The sequence below is a fragment of the Mugil cephalus genome, chromosome 6 (assembly GCF_022458985.1).
Source record: "Mugil cephalus isolate CIBA_MC_2020 chromosome 6, CIBA_Mcephalus_1.1, whole genome shotgun sequence".
Lineage (NCBI taxonomy): Eukaryota > Metazoa > Chordata > Actinopteri > Mugiliformes > Mugilidae > Mugil > Mugil cephalus.
Genome location: NC_061775.1, coordinates 17,752,388 through 17,769,000, shown reverse-complemented (window position 1 = coordinate 17,769,000; position 16,613 = coordinate 17,752,388). Strand labels below are relative to the sequence as shown.

At 41.6% G+C, this 16,613-nt stretch overlaps 1 protein-coding gene across 2 annotated transcripts in view; it reads right to left on the bottom strand.

Annotated features, from left to right (window-relative positions):
- The window catches only part of LOC125009064 (adhesion G-protein coupled receptor D2), an 80,673-nt gene that overhangs the window by 21,643 nt on the left and 42,417 nt on the right, over positions 1 to 16,613 (bottom strand). For both annotated transcript variants that reach the window (XM_047586607.1, XM_047586608.1), the window contains one exon: positions 13,975 to 14,119. In XM_047586607.1, the coding sequence (XP_047442563.1) occupies positions 13,975 to 14,119 (145 nt within the window). The remainder of the gene's footprint in view (positions 1 to 13,974; positions 14,120 to 16,613) is intronic.

Below are 16,613 nucleotides of genomic sequence, written 5' to 3'. Positions count from 1 at the left end.
CAGCGCTTTTCAGTTCTGCTTTTGGATTTTAAGTCAGGATAATTATTATTATTATTATTATTATTAATATTTGCAAAGAGTGTTTTCTTTTATGGTGGTGTGGCTCACATGGCAAAACAAGTTGTCTACACATGATAGGGTTGGTGGTTCATTCTCCTTCCCCTCAAAATACCCAAGTGTCCTTGGGCAAGACAGTGAACATAAGTACAGGCCATTTCTAGTAATACGTTGTGGGTTTTGTGTTGGCATTTTCACCACGTACACTTAGAAGAATTGCATATTAATGCACTTGCCCACTAGGTTGCGGTTGACAATCAAGATTATGTAAACACAATAATCCAATAAAGACACTGGCATTGTGTGAGATGTTTCCTGAACTACTGCGATATTGTGGTTAAGTCCAGTCTCTCTTTGTAAAACATGAAATTCAACAATATTTTATGGTGTTTAGAAAGAACAGTGGCAAAAAAAAAAAAGAAAAAGAAAAAAAGGATGAACCAAAAGTCCACAAGTGCCCATAAATGGAAAGGTTAATTTAGGACACAATGCAATGAGTGCAACTGGTAGAACTGGTATAGCTCAACCGAAAGGAAACGCAATGAACTTGAACTTCAATATTATACATCCTTGTATGTAAGTGTAGTCCTCCTGCGCATCACTTTCCAAGTGTTTATAGAAAAATACCAGTGCGCGTACAAGGTGCTTTCCTGAAAGGTTGAGGGGTACGCTGGAGGTGAGGGGTGTAGGGTGAAAGCTGGGTGCAGGAAGTTTTCACTCCTTTCTTCCCAGCGTGCCCCTGGCCTCTCCAACTTCCAGTCATTCGCTGAAGAAAGCCAGACGCGGGCAGGATAATCACCACCTAATAAGAGGCTATATTGAAAGCAGGCTGGCGGTCATATACGACAAGCTTGAAAGGCGTGCGCACACGCACACACACACACACACAAACACACACACACTTACGCGTACACGCGTGCCAACACATAAATGCGAGCACGGCAGCCGAATGCATATGAAGACAAAGTTGGGGCAGGTGTAATTATGGTGCAAGATGACAAACTTCAGAAAGGAGAAGGCGATCACTCACAGACTGTAGACACATGGACAAGCGTGTGTACAAAAACCAACACACACACATACATACAAACACACACAGGCCGTCACACCAGACCCAGATCCTTTTTCTGACTATAGTCCTAGAAAAATGATAGCACATGGCAAAAATATCAATAATTTCTGCCATATTTCTCTATAATATATCAATTACCGTTTTAGAATCAGGGAACAGTATCCCCCTGGGATATGTGTACGTTAGTGTCTGTTTTTAACTTAACCCTGTGAAAGAATATGGAGCAAGTAAGAATTCCACTGAAGTGCTGGGATTTTAATGTTGCATAAAAAATAACAGAAAATGTTTATTAGTAAAGAATTCTCTAAAGGGTACATTTTTCCTAAAATTTTCCTTGGTTCTCATAAGATATAAAACGTAGCTTTCGGATTACTTTGCATTTGATGAAGACTACAAAGTCTGCTGGCAAATGCCCAAAAATAAACAAAAATCTTCCTAGGACCAGTCTCGCATTACATTGTCCAATGTCGCTGCATTAAATCCAAAATTAAAATTTACACCGTGTTATGACTGTGGAGCTACCGTGGTCTGTTGTGCCATGATAGCACCCACCATCCACACTGGACACCGTGCACATATTGTGTGCACTGGTGAGTGAGTCAGGTTGTCTTTAGAAGAGGGGAGAGTCTTTGGGGAGGTGATGGCATACAGTATCAGCTGGCTGTGAAGACGAATACTTTGAGGCTGGCAAAGCGGGAAAGTTGCTTTTGATTTTACCTAGTTTTTGTTATTTCTTTCACAACTGCGAAAAACGTAAAACGCTGCCTCTGAAAAAACGACTTCCTGATCTTCTGTTGTTTTGTTTTCCTGCTATTGTCAGGGTTGCGCACAATTCTCTTTTTAAAATAAATACGCTACCTTGAATTTACAAACGACTCTACCTGTATGTGCAAGCCCATGTCTTTTCAGTACATACAATATATATTCATACCCCATTCTATCACCATTCACAAACACTCACAACATGACCATTTGTCCAAATGTACACATCTCCCCTGTGTAACAACACACCCAGTGTCCTGCTGTTACACCATCACAGGCATCAAATAGGAGAATCTATATTCTCCCCTCTGTCTTTTTTTTTTTTTTTTTCTTTTTCATTTGAGTGACTACAAGCAGCAGCAGCAGCTGCTGCAGCCTCTCTCCCAGCTCGTGCTCACTCGGGGTAAGGCAATAGGTTTAGCAGGCGAGGAGGCGAGGCAGATTTATGGCGGTGGATGTGACCTCTGGGGCCGTAACACGGTGATGGGTGAGTGGCTCTCAACGGTAAGCTACTGGCACTTGACAAAGTGCCCGAAGCAGAATGAATTTACTTCTCTTTTCCTCAATCATCAAGCAGCCACTGCCCTGACCCCCATCCTGACTGCTATAACAAGATCTCCCATCTCACAAGGGCCTGAAAAATTTACTGTCACATCTACTTTTCAATGAGCTCAAGTGAGCACTTCTTTCACCTTCAGCGGAGCAGGTGCCGGTGTAGAGGAGGGCTAACCTGCCCCGGCGTGTTTGTGGGTGTGTTTTATGTGTGGTATATGTGTCTGTGTGTGTGTGTGCGTGTGCGTGTGTTTGCACATATGACAAAGAGAGAGAGAGAGATGAACATCCACTGAGAGATTTGACTGCAGACGACTACACACACATGTAAAGGTGTTCACTCACCTCAAAGCCACTGACTTTTACCATCAGATCCTCCCAAACACACACAAACATGAATCCAGTATTTGCTAAATACAAGATCACAAACACACACAGAGACACACACACACACACAGAATAATGCCTCCAGACAGGGACACAAAGGGCACTGCTATACGGACGTCAGTCGGCACCTCCACCATTTATATTAGGAGTCAATCTACCTTATCACATCTCTTATACACACAAGCACACACATACACTAGGCATTGTGAAGTCTGTGTGTTTGCCAGCTTTCATCAGCTTGATGGCAGTAAAGTTGGACTTAATGATCCTGATATTTTTTTTTTTTTTATATGCAGTCGATAAATCTTGGCGGGTACACACATTTAAATTTCACCTTTCACACTGAATGTCACTGAGGAAAAAAGTAAACATAACAAGTAATTCAGACACAGGAGAAATAATAGGCATTACCTTTTTCTCCGAATGTGGTTTTGATTGGTGATACTTTTAAAACATGAACACTTAATGTATGTATAACTATTTATTTATTTATTATACTACACTTTATAAGATAATAAAAAAGTGTAGAAACAATAAAAAGATGTAAGAAGGGAAACGACGGCAATGAGAGAGAAATTAATTATACATCTATTTGTAAGTTGATACACTGAAATAAACTGCACACAGTAGTAGTAGTAGTAGTAGTACCTCAACTCGCGATGCAGAACATTTTTAGGTTTTGGAAAGGCTGCTGTCAAATTAAAAGCGCTTCCAATAACCCTGTCTATTTAACTATATATGTGTGTATATATATATATGTATATACAGAAGACTGAATGAGAATGAGGTGACAAGGTTCGGAGCCTTTATTTAAATGAATGTACCTGTCAATTATCTCTCTAAATAGTTTTAATTCACTGTCCATTGAAATGTGCATGATGTAGTTAATATTTAATCCTGCCAACTTTAATGGATAACACTGATGTATTAGTAAAAAGAAAAGAAAAATAGCTAGTGAAGACTCCACTTTGCAGTTGTCCAAGGTTAAAATAGTCACTGCATCAAATTGTCCATGGATCTAACCATCACCGTTCCAATCAATGAGCTGTACATTAGACAAAGAAAGTTGGCTGAGCCAACAATTCATTTTGTCAAGTTCAGTCTTTAAAATGTCATAACTAATCCACCCTCTTCTCTTTTAAGAGCCCACCCTCACCCACTGGGACAATGTTATCATGATGAGCCAATAAAAATCAATGATTAAACATGTGTAATTTTCCAGAGACAATGTATTAAAATTTATTGTCTCTCTCTCTCTGGTGAAGCAGCACATCAGCCCTGCAGCGGCAGAGACTCTGCGGGTTACAACTGAAAATAAAGAAGGGCATTAAAAGCTATTCAATAAGCCACTGTAAAATTGATCAGGTCATAAAAAGCCGCTACGCGCCCCCCCCCCCCTCGGCTGCTCAACCGCCCGCCCCGCTCCAAGCGCAGGAGAAGGGGAACCTGAGGCAGGAGATTAATAGAGGGAAGACAGAAAGAAATGACAGCAGATGTAAAAAATGTATATGTAAATGTAAAGCAGATAAAAAGACGGAGATGAGTTTACAAATAGTCACAAAGCAGTTTAACAGAGAGACATTTAGCAGACTTTAGCTCCAATTTAGTCACTTATTGTATTCTCACAACTTTACAGCTCTGGTGGGACTAAACTGGAAACGGGGCTAAACTGGATTGACTTAATTGCCAAATTAAGCCACTTAATGAATTAATAGTGCCAATAACTCAACGGGCTGAGTGTATTTGATCTCTTTTGCAAATTAAAGTCTCTTGAGATATAGTTTGTCAGCACTAACCATGCAGGCAGACACCAATGGTTTCCTAAACACATGGCACATAAGCAAAAACTATTAGAAATAGACTAAAGAGGTCGAGGTAAGTAATTCTAATCTACCAGCAACTATAAACTAGTGGTTTTATCTGAGAAGCATCGCTAGGTGATGTTTATCTCATCATTTTGGATGAGACACGGACATTTTCCTCCTGCTGTATAAATGGAGTACCTGCTCTTCACGCAAACTGAGTATTTTTATATATTAAGTGTATTTTGGGTCCAACATTTTCGGCTCACTTAAGATGTGCTCATTCTCCTCCCACTTTCAAGTAGGTGCAGAAAACTCAAATTGCAAAATACTCTAGATAGACTCTAATCTCTAAAGACTCTAATCTCTACTCATCAATAACCAACAGAGATTTACAGGCTGATAACCAATATGGCTGGTATGCCACTTGGGCCTTCCCAACGCTGTGCTAAAAATGATAAGAAATGAGAAAAATTCCAGTAGCTAAGAGCGGTGCTGCTGGCTCAATCAGCGGCAGTGGCTCGGCAAACTGCGTTTTTCTTTTAACTTTCAATTCTCCTAAGCATCCGTGCTTCACAGCCCCTAGGGCTATTGCCTTTCTCAATCTGTCCCTGGAGAGGCAGGAGTTATGGTCCCTGTCGATTGAGGAGAAAGGGATGTTATTCCCCTGTCACCTCCTGGTCGCGCCGCCATCCTCCCTGCCCTGATCTACGGCCTAACCCCCCCCACCCCACCCCACACACACACCCTCTTACCGCCTTCCTCTCTCCCTTTTCCCCACTTTGCTTTGTCGTAAGCTGGCGACTATGTCGTTGCCATGGCTTGTTGAGATGAGGATGATGGAAAAATGTTGCAGGGGAAGGGGGTGCATGTGATGATATTGGTTGAGAGGTGCTGCTTGGCGGCTGCATGATGGCAGCAGTTGGGAATGCTTTAGTACGTTAGGACAGAAAAATTGCTGCGTGTGTTGTGTGTCAAAATGCTCTCGCACAAACGCAGTAAATGTGTACATACATGACAAGAAGAGAGAATGGAAAAATAAGTCCATTACAAACCCGGTGCGGCCCAGCTTTATAAAATGCATATTTATTATGAAAAAGCATAGTGTCCCCTGTTTGATGGAAGAGGGGGGGTGATTGTGTGGAAAGGGGGAGTGGTTAACGGCGAGACAGCCTGGCCCAGGGGAGATGACCTATGCCAGGGCACAAGCAGGTCCTTGAATGACACTCTTGATAGCAGAGCAGTGACAGGGTTAAACATAAAAGGTTGTTAGCTGACGATTACATGTGGCGGCTGCTAACTCAAGGGAGTCCCTGTAGGTTTGGTTTTATGCTGGATGGCTGGCTGATGCTAAACTGTATCAAAAAAGTGATGGGTGGACAGAATGCCATTGGAAGGAATGAGACCAGCAGCAATGGTGGTTAGTGATAAAGAGCCACAATCTTGACTGTAACATGTGGAAATCTCACCAGACAGGTTTGCATGAATGTTTCAATCATTTCCTTTGTGTCTTTAATAAAGTTTGAGCAAATATCCAAAGACTCAACGAACTGCAGGCCCGCTTAAACCATCAACACCAACGCAGAACATCAGCGAAGACATTAGTACCCCTAACACGCGATCAACAGAGGACTTCCAGAGCTCAGAGGGCTCAGCCCCATTTTCATACCAGCCAACGCTTACTATTATGCATCTTACGCAAATCTCAAGTTTGCGAGGGTCTCTCTGGGTGAAGGAATAAATAAATAAGCAGATAAATAGATGAATAACCCAGAGGAATGGGAGCCCATGCGGGTTGGCCATCCATCATATATCCTATTACCCCACACTCAGCGGCTCCTGCAGTATGTATAATGTAGTCAACCTCCGTAAGAGGATACAAATTCAACTCTTTTCCTCCTCAATTTGTTATATCTGACAACGCCACAGCTCGTGCCTTGTTGTTTCTTTGAATTATGAATAGATTCCCTTCAGCAGACTTTCGCCTGAGCGTGATAGCGTGGCGTTGTTATGCAGAACAGCTGCGGAAAAGAACAAATTCGTAAACCCCGCTACGGTTTGTAGCGGTTGGGTGAATATGCATAAACAGTTGCGCTTAAAGCCGCTTAAGAACAACCAAATGGGCTCTATTTTTCATCTCTGGATTTGTTTCATTGGGTGTGACAAATAGAAAATGCCAGACTGTAAAACGAGTTCGGGGAACACAGTTGTTTGAGAGTTCCACATGATCTAAGAACATTTCTGAGATCAGGTAATAAGTGCAAACAAGTGATTCAATTGTCAATTTAATGGGTAATTTAACCACGGAACCACAAATATTACAAATATCATTCACAAACTGTAGTTTTTTTTTTCTTTCTTTTTCCATTTTTGTACTCGCTTCCTGTTTCCACAGAGTAAATATAAATTAACAAATCAGATGCAAGAATAAGAGTGAAAGAAACCAAGTTGGAGAGAGGGTGAGGAATGTATGTATATATACACACATATATATACATAGCAAACCGATAGCACATTTTGACCGCTGCCTGTTTGTTTGGGTATTTACACTGTGAAGCTACAATCAAGTCCTCAAAATTTAAGCCCACATGACAAGAGCCCAATTTCAGGGCCAAACAACCAAGTTAAAAAGCCCAATCTCATTCCACGAAAAGAAACACGTATACACACAAACCCCAAAGTCGTATCCAGTTATTTGTGTGTCACTTCTAAATGCAAAAAGGATGCAGGGAAAATGGAATCTAGTTCACGCACAGGGAGACACGGGGGAAGATAAGTTATGAGGAAGTGATTTTTTTGAGTCTTGGCTGAACTTTCCAGCTCTGTTTGGTTAGAGCAGATGTAGAATTAGTACACATCACTTCGCATCAGTGAGACATTAAACACAAGCTGCCGTTCAGAGGTCAAATACCTCTCTGTTACACACTCCCGCACACCTTTATCGTCAATAATTCTGCTGCTGTAATTACCAGAGTGACGTTAAGTGTTAAAGAGAGAAATTCTTATACTAACTCTCATTCAAATAACAGGCGCTTTGGTTGTGTTTAGCTGAGACGATTTGCAACGATTTCTGAATGTTGATTCAACTTTCCCTGAAACTATTATTCATATGTTCTAAATATATAGTAATGGTGCTCAGTTGACGCTAACACCGCTATTTGCTACGTCATGTAATTTAGCATTTTACGTATGCATACAATATTATGGCGCTGACCGTGGCCAGTATTGTAAAGCATTGCAGCCTTTCTAGCTGGCTCACACAAGTGGAATAATAGATAGATAAAAGGTTTCAACAGCAAGTACCCAGATGGAATTGCTGCGAACATGCTGTCATTCCACAAGGGAATTTTTCTTTCTCTCTCTCTTTTTTTTTGTACTTTTGGAACAAGGGATTCTGTTGCATGTCAGTGAACTCGGCTAAACATGCGTGACATGTGATGGAGTGTGGGCTGGAGGGAACTAAGAGGGAGTCAACCCCACGGTGGTGTCGGCAAAGATCTGTGTGTAATCTGCAGAAGATGCATGCAATAGACCGCCACACTACTTTCTATCTTAAAGGCCCCTAATTGCAAGGGATGCTGAGGAACACATGTTAGGAAAAGAGGTAGGGGAAGGGGTGTCAGATGTCAGCAATGCGCAGGCATATGGTTCCTACAACTTTGGTTGCTTAAACTGGAAAAGACACCAGAAATCAGGTTTTCTATGACGAACCTATGAAGGCTGAACAACACCTTTTCTTCATTACAGTCAACTGGCAAACAGGTGACGAAAATGGGGTTCAAACAGCAAACACCAGCAGATCAACCTGTCTGTCTGTGTATCCGTTTATCACTGAACTTAAACTACATAAGACTTCAAGTGAAATCTAAAAAAGATTGTGACCATTCTCAGTTAGGAACGGTGAGGGTAAAAGGATTTATTAAGGGAAAAACACTTAAGGTCGAAATCTGATATGAAACGGCATGAAAAAGACAGATTTCATAATTAACCCAGCAATATATCGAGTCCACACAAACACCGTTTGAAATGAGACACACACAAAAAAAGAAAAAAAAAAAAAAAATTGGTGACCTCTGAGTTTCTAAACATGAGCCATAAAAGAAATGTAACCACTTGGCCCTTTGTGCATGTCAAGTAAGAGGCTTTAACAAAGCAAGGAGTTGACGTAGGGCAACACTGGTGACCTAGCACATTATTACTGTTTAAAAGGGCTCGCAACCTTCAACTCAGCCATTGTGTGGGGCCTTCTCCTCAGAAATGCAACACTCGTGCACACACACAAAAACCCACACGACCATTTCAATTCAACCTTACCCCCCCTCCCCCCACACCACTTCACCCCCTACTTCTCTTGTATTCCTTCATTATGCAGTTGTCCTTCTCTTGTGTTTATAGCAAATATGTGCTTTACTTTGTTCAGTTTTTCGCACTGTGTACCCTGAACATAACCTACTGTCTGCTGTGAACATTTGTGCCAACCAACTTGAGTAAACAGAAAGATGGAAAAAGCATAAAAGTATCAAAAGCAGACCCCCTCCACACCCCCTTCTCCTCCGCCTCACCCACACACATAACCACCAAGAAGAGACTGTCCTTGTACATGCAAGGTACCACTGTCACTTAGCAGATGCTGTGGTTATTGTTCGAAAAAGATGGGGCCATCTGTTTGTTCATCGTGCTTCGTTGTGAGATGTATGGGGTGTAGAGTCCAAATAAAGGCATTATGGTTGTGAAATCACCACTTTTGAAAAGACTGATTGCTAAAGTGTAGAATTAATTATTACATGTACTGCACTGTGTCACAAATATGAGAGGTAGACGTAATAACTGTCCCATTATCAGATTATCAAAAAAAAAAAAAAAAAAAAATGATCAACATCTCATTATGACTGTATATATTCAATCGCCACTCATGAAGCTATACAATCAGCTGAGTTCATTGAAACTCCAACATCAGCAAGTCTTTAAGACATGAAGAAGCTACTTGGATGAGTGGTAAATTGAATTCTTAGCCCACGACTCCAGTCGCAGCACTTAATCACACAAAGAACGCCGTCTGCATTTGCATGCCATAGCGCAGAGTCAAGAGCTGACTATTAGGGTAGCAAATAGGCTAAATAATATCGCCTGACAGTCAATTATTCCTGCACTTGTGTTATATCAAAAACATTATTTCTGCTGCTCAATTTGATCTGTCTGGTCGCGCCGGGGCTTGAGTCATGTAAACGTGGCACAGTAACTGATTTAACAACAGCGTGCGAGCGGGCGGGTGAAAGAGACAGCAATAATGTCGAGGATCATGCAAATCACCTGCGAAGGAAACGCTGTAAATCACCGTCTGAGAGCAGCAGTGGGGAGCAATAACACACAGCATATGCATTTTTCACATATGAATATCATTATTGTACGAGTCATCCACCATAACTCACGTAGCTTTTACCAACTGAACACCCGATTTGCGCCATGATATACTAATTTATTGGCAACAAATGGAAAGCATAAAAAATTCTAGCAAGAAAAGGTTAGCCACAACGATTACTAAAAGAATTCACCGTTTCTAATCTACGGTGACAAACTAATTTGTGCCACTGACCACTTCAACTGCTTTGTACAGAAAGTTTCTTGAGCTGCCTCTTGAAGCAGAGTAGCACTAACCATGTGAAAAGCTGAGAAGTGAAATTGTCATTCCAAGTGAAGAGGACCTTTATAAGCTTGAATATCTTGGTGAGATTGTAAATTTCTAATAGCTGGTTTAGGCTTCTGTGTCAATTTGACACCATAGCTACGGAAAAAGTGCAGAGCATACGTAGGCCCTAACGTCGTAGCTGGCATGCACCTCCCCAGAAATGTAACTACGCGTCTCGGCAACGCACACCACAAGAGCTGTGATTGGTCCGCTTGGTCGTATCAATCCTCGAATTGATTGTTTTGGATCAATTGAGATGAAACCAATCGAGGAAAGACTGACTGAGGAGGTTCGAGATACAAGTGTTCATACAAATTTCGGCAAAAGTTTCAGTCGCCATTGGTGAAAGTGAAGTAGGAAGTAGAAACAAAAATTAACCCAAGTGGCAAAAAAAAAAAAAGACACAGCACTGACTAGTGTTTGGGTGGCGTTTTCACAGAGCAACTCAAACTGAGTTTAGCATAAATGACTCGCACTGGCGTAGGCTAGTCCCGCAGTACCCTAAATGAGCCTTAAGGGCGCATTCTACAACGCTTTCAGGAAACTCGGACCAACAGTGACTACATGACAGGAATAGCAATGCCTTCAAGCTTTGGTGGTCAGGAGACAGAAATTCAATTTCATCACTGATATCCAGTAGATGTATATGCTACATATAGAGTCCAGCAAAAGGACTGTAAAGAATAAAACTGTCTAGCAGTAATACTAGTGGTCTTAGAGAACAAATGACTTGCAGTTCCTCACTTCAATCTCTTTAAACATTTATGGTGAGCAGCAGCAGTACGTTTGAAGATATTGTGAAATCCACATAGATTCAACTTTTCACTTATCTGATATTGTCATTTTAAATGACTTTTTTTTAAGTTTTGAGTTTGTTTCTAAATATTTTAGAGCTGCTCTGATCAGCATGTTTGCAGTCAATTGTGAATGGGCGATCAGAGGAAAAGCTATTAGCTGACACTGATGACCGAGGAAGATTATTTGGGTGTGAGTGGAAACAGAGTTTTGTAGTGCTGTCATAAAATACTATGCAACAGAAAACCCATCATCGGATTGACATTATGTCTAGGTGATAATAAGTAAACAAAAACTACATAAATAAAAATAAAAAATCATAATCTGAACTGAACTGGAGAAATTTGAGAAACACTAAGGATGGTTTTAAATGACAGAATGAAACCAGGGACTGACCTCTCCCTCTTTCTTTCACTCTTCTTTGAAACTGGTATCTCCAATCTTTTCCACAATGAAATGAGTCTCAACTTTGCCGAGTGCAGCACGGGTCAGGCAGTGAGGCCGAAGCCAGGGTGTCTGGTTAGTGTCGAAGTTTAACAGGAGATTTCTGATGTCTGATTTCACTCAACAGGCCAGCCTCTACTCTCCGTTTCAAAATGCCTTGCGGTAATGCCTTGCAGATACACCAGTGGGGAAAACAAAGGGGGCAGAGGGTACTTGTGTATCCCTGCAGTCCAAATTATTCAAACCGCTTAACCTGCAAGACACTATCGTTATGTGAATTAAATGTATTTAAACTATTTATATTTGACTTATTATTTCCTATCAGTAGTAAAAATGAAAGGTCCCAGAAGGCATTAACAAAACTCAACCTCAAAGTGAATAGTCAATGAAGGTATCCTCTGAAATTTATGACCTCCAATAAATGTTTCCCGTGCTTTCTTTAAGCGCCACCAGAGATTTTCAAAGAGATTCAAAACTAAGTATCGCTCGACAACTTTCAAGGAACAATTCCAATGACAAGTCCAACAATTTCCAGGGTTCAGTTTACGCACCAAGTACGTTACATTATTCTTCCAAATAGTTGAAAATTTTGGAGAATAAAAGAGTAAGGTAAAACTTCCTACTCTAGACAAAACAATATAACCTTTTGCATAGTCAAAAAAAAGGTTGCACATTTTAATATTTCACTGGACTGCCTTTAGCTTTCATTACAGCACCCATTCACTGTGGCACTGTTTCTATAAGAAGCTGTCACAACACTTGTTTCTATCCAGTACTGCATTATTATTATTCTTATTATTAAAGTATATTTTTTTGGCATTTAGGCCTTTATTGAAAATTTAGTGGAGAGATCGACAGGAAACTGGAGCCAGAGAGGGGGAAGAGACATGCAGGAAAGGGCGCCATGTGCGGGATTCTAACCGGGGCCGCCTGCAGAGAGGACTGTAGCCTCAACATGTGGGGCGTGGCCTCTGTGGTGGCCAATCCATGTGTACAAATGGATGTCTCGTGCTCCCTGAACCACTCTTTCACAGTTTGAGCCCCATGAATCCTGGCGTTGTCATCTTGGAATACGTCCATGACATCAGGGAAGAAAATATCCAGTGATGACCTAACCTGGTCATTCAGTGTATTCAGGTAGTCAGCTAACCTCATTCTTTGGGCATAATGTTGCTGAACCTGGACCTGAGCAACCGCAGCAACCTCAGACCATAGCACTGCCCCCCACAGGCTGGTACAGTAGACACTGGGCAATGGGTGCATGACTTCATCTGCCTCTCTTCCTACCCTGATACCCCATCACTACTACTGGTTAGCTTCAATATCATCAATGAGAGGAGGAGATATATACTTTATATATATATACTATACTTTTAGATTTTGATTATTCCACTATTTCAAAATAGTCTCAAATAGATTAAATCACGCATTTTCTTCATCATTGTTACTTCACTAATAAAAACACAAAAAAAAATATTGTAAACACTTTATGTGTAGCTCTTTAACTAAAGAGCTATTCCCTTGATAAAGCCTTTATAGTTAAACGCATTTGTTTTTGGCCAGTGACTAAGATGCAACCGTAGCGCATACAAAAAAAGTTAATGCAAAGGTTGAAGAAAGAAAGGTTGGTGTTTATGAAATATTAATGCCAAAATATGAGAAGGAAGCACCAATGGGATGCCAGTGAAGTGGACATCTTCAAATCTGTCAAATATTCGAGGTACTAAACGGGAAATTAAAATCCTTCAGACAAAAAACTTCCACAGCTGAACTGAAAATTTCTAAAAGCAAGGCTACAGGTGCTGCCCTCTTCAAAAGACAAAGTAAAGCCCACAAAGTATTTCACTTATTCTTCTGTATTCAAATTTCATCTTTCACTCAACACAAAGAAAACTATATCACACAATGCGTGGCCTTCCTTATTCTTTTTCAAATGATGGTGGATTGGTTGCGCTTTTTGAGGAGCAAGGCCAGCAGTCTAATCAAATTGGCAAGCAATATTGTGACCTGCTTTTATGTTTAGTTTCAAAAACGGTCTTTTCATCGACTAAGAAAAACTGTGTGGGAAAATTGAATCAAGATACAGTTTCCCCTCCGCAATTAAATGCAATCTAAGTGCAAAAGCAATAACTGTAACTGTAAAATAGTGCCAGAAGCGTGGAAGTAGTAATTGTTTCATTCCAAGGAGGCCATGGTCTTACATGCACAAATTAAAAGCGATGAGTAATGTCTTCCAGGACAACACAAGAGTTTTGAGGACACTGTTGTGTGCAAGACGGGAAAACAGATTGACTGTAATACTTACATTCTATTTTTAATGATTGGTGCCAAAGTCTTCTCCATCACAGGTGAATGATACAGTGTTGTCTCAAGTCTGATTCATGTTATGGTTGTACAACAGATTCCTGACAGCTCACCTGTGGTCCTCTCTTCCTGTTTCCCCAGGTCCTGTGTGTTGCTACAAGCGCAGGCCTCTTCCTCTTTGCTTGGGGTCGTTTCAGGCGGCAAACTGACAGGACGAGAGTTTGTAAGTGAGCTGCATGGTCGGGAACTGGCACAGTTCTGTAAGAGAAGAATAGTCCATGTTCACTGAAGAAGTCCTCGTCGCTCGGAAGGGTAATTTTATTTAGGTTTTTTGCGATTCTTAAGAGTCACTTTTAATAATTAATGTCATAAAAATCATGTCTTGTTGTTAAGTGTTGTTTGCACATGTCTCCCCCCTATACAATTCTGTTCCTTCCTTATGTCAGGAAAGGAAAGAATCTCATAGTAAACGCTCATATAAACCGCTGCAGTGACACACACATATAAGCAGAAAGAGAAAACATGTGCACCGTTTCAGCACATGTCACCATAAACCAACTCCAACCAGCAATGCCAGCCGCAAAAAAAGTAAATGCAATTATGTTTAAAGACTTTTATCTGACAACGTTAAGCTACTGCACAGCTATTTAGGCGAAGGGAGACAACAGAGAAACGTAGCCTCTCAACTGTCTACTGGCGAAAATCAAATTTTAGTCCTATTCATTCCAACCAGCTCCTATGTGTAGCTTCCTATATCTTGTCAAAACTTGAATTAAGATCAAAAAAACTAATCCGCTTCCAATTTATATCTATATTTCAGTGGTGTCAGGGGCACGGGGTACTGCGAGGAGTGGGAGAAGGAGGGGGCTGTTTTTTATTTGGGTCCGGCAACTGACAGCTTTATTTCACAAAGCAATCTGGCTGTGTGTGTACAAGAGGGAGGTCAGGGGGGGTCAACAGGTACGTAGTATCAAACGGGCAGGCAACACCGCGGCTGAAAGTGCGTGCGCGTATTTGTGCATGAGTATGTGTGTAAAATCGCACCCGGCGGGAGTAAAAAAAAAAAATAAATAAATAAATAAAAAGGGTGTGCACGAGACCCACACCGATGTAGAGGTCTATGACGAGGAAAAAGGCTACAGGGGTCAACTGTAGTGTGCGATTAAAGAGGGGAGAGTGTGCGATTAGGTTTGGTGGAATTTTTATGAGTGGTAGTCAAGGTTACGTGTGTCAGCATAGCAAGAGCAATTTAGAAATTACATTGCTCCCACTAATTTTAAATAGTTTTTGTGGGATTTAAGGTTGTTTACATAGATCAACCCCTTTATAGGAAAACCATAGCACACATGATCATCCATTAAAAAAAAAAAAAAAAAAAAAAGGACAGCAGCAGGGTGGATTTTTTTCAAGATATTTTATCTCAATAACAGGGCGAATAAAAGTTTGCAATGGTATTTGTCATTTAAATAACTACTTTAAATCCTTAAATTGAAGTTGCACTGAATTAACCCATTGGGTGGAATCTTCACCCGCAAATAATGCAACATATAAACCCTTCCATCTCCGACAAGTGCCATTCGTCTTCAAATGACCCCATATGCAGTAACGCCGCCAAAGCCTCTTTATCCCTCACCCGACGAGGCACGATACCCAATCCTATGTTTTACAACAAGGGGGATATATAGGGGCATGTGCGGTCATCTAGAGCCAAATGTCTCCTATCTAACCAAAGGACAGGTAGATACAGTATGTCACGCAGGATTTATGGCACAAAACGGCATTAGCTAAAAACCGTCAGGCGGCAGTGATGGCTAAAAAATGCATTCTGGTAGCGGAACCCGCCAAGATTGGAAAATTGCCACCACAAGAGGGGAGAGGAAGCAGTAAAAATGACGGTGGATGGGGGCGGGGTCCGGCACTGACAACATGAGCAGCCAATATATCAGTAGCACCTGGTGGCAAGGGCCCCTTCCCAATCCCAACACACACACACACATTAATTTATCCATTTATTTATTTTATTCCTTCCCACCCGTACAGTGTCCATCTCTGAGGTGGGTGGGGGTGGAGAGGGTACGCTCAAGTTTTAAAAATCAATCTCCTGCTCAGAAATGGTTTCATGGCGGAGGGGGGTATTGTAAAGTACATATGTGTGGGTCAGGGTGCAGAGGGAGGGGCAGGACAAAGTGTTGCCGGCCATAAAGCGTGACACAACAGCCTGGGAAGAGGAGTAGAGTTAATGCGATCTCTCATAAGGGACTAAATGCATTCTGTGCGCGTGGACGTGGCCGTGCGTGCGCTTGCGAGGCGGTCGGGTCAAAGGGGCGCGGAAGCGAGCAGAGCAGTTAATAACATGCACGTATGTGTGCGTGGTACGCGCCGGTTTGTGTGTGACTTTTAACTACTTTTAAAGTGCTTCGCGTCGTCTTTAATCCTCTCCTCCCTGACACACGTGTGTATTTGCACACAAGCGCACACACAACAACCGCACACAGTTTCAGCCAAACAGCAGCGTCCAATGAGGTATAAATACTGGCCTGACACTTTAATGTCAGGGGACGGCTCGTCCTGGATTAGAAACTTGTAACCCACCGCGGAGCTTGACATTGCTGGGATGAAGGTGCTGCAATGGGGCGAGTGAGGAAGAGGAGGGGGTGGGGGGGGCAGCCATTACGGAGGGTCTATGTTTGATGTATAAGGGCATCTAACATGGACTGTCGACTAGTGAGAGGCTAGCAGATGTACAGTGCTG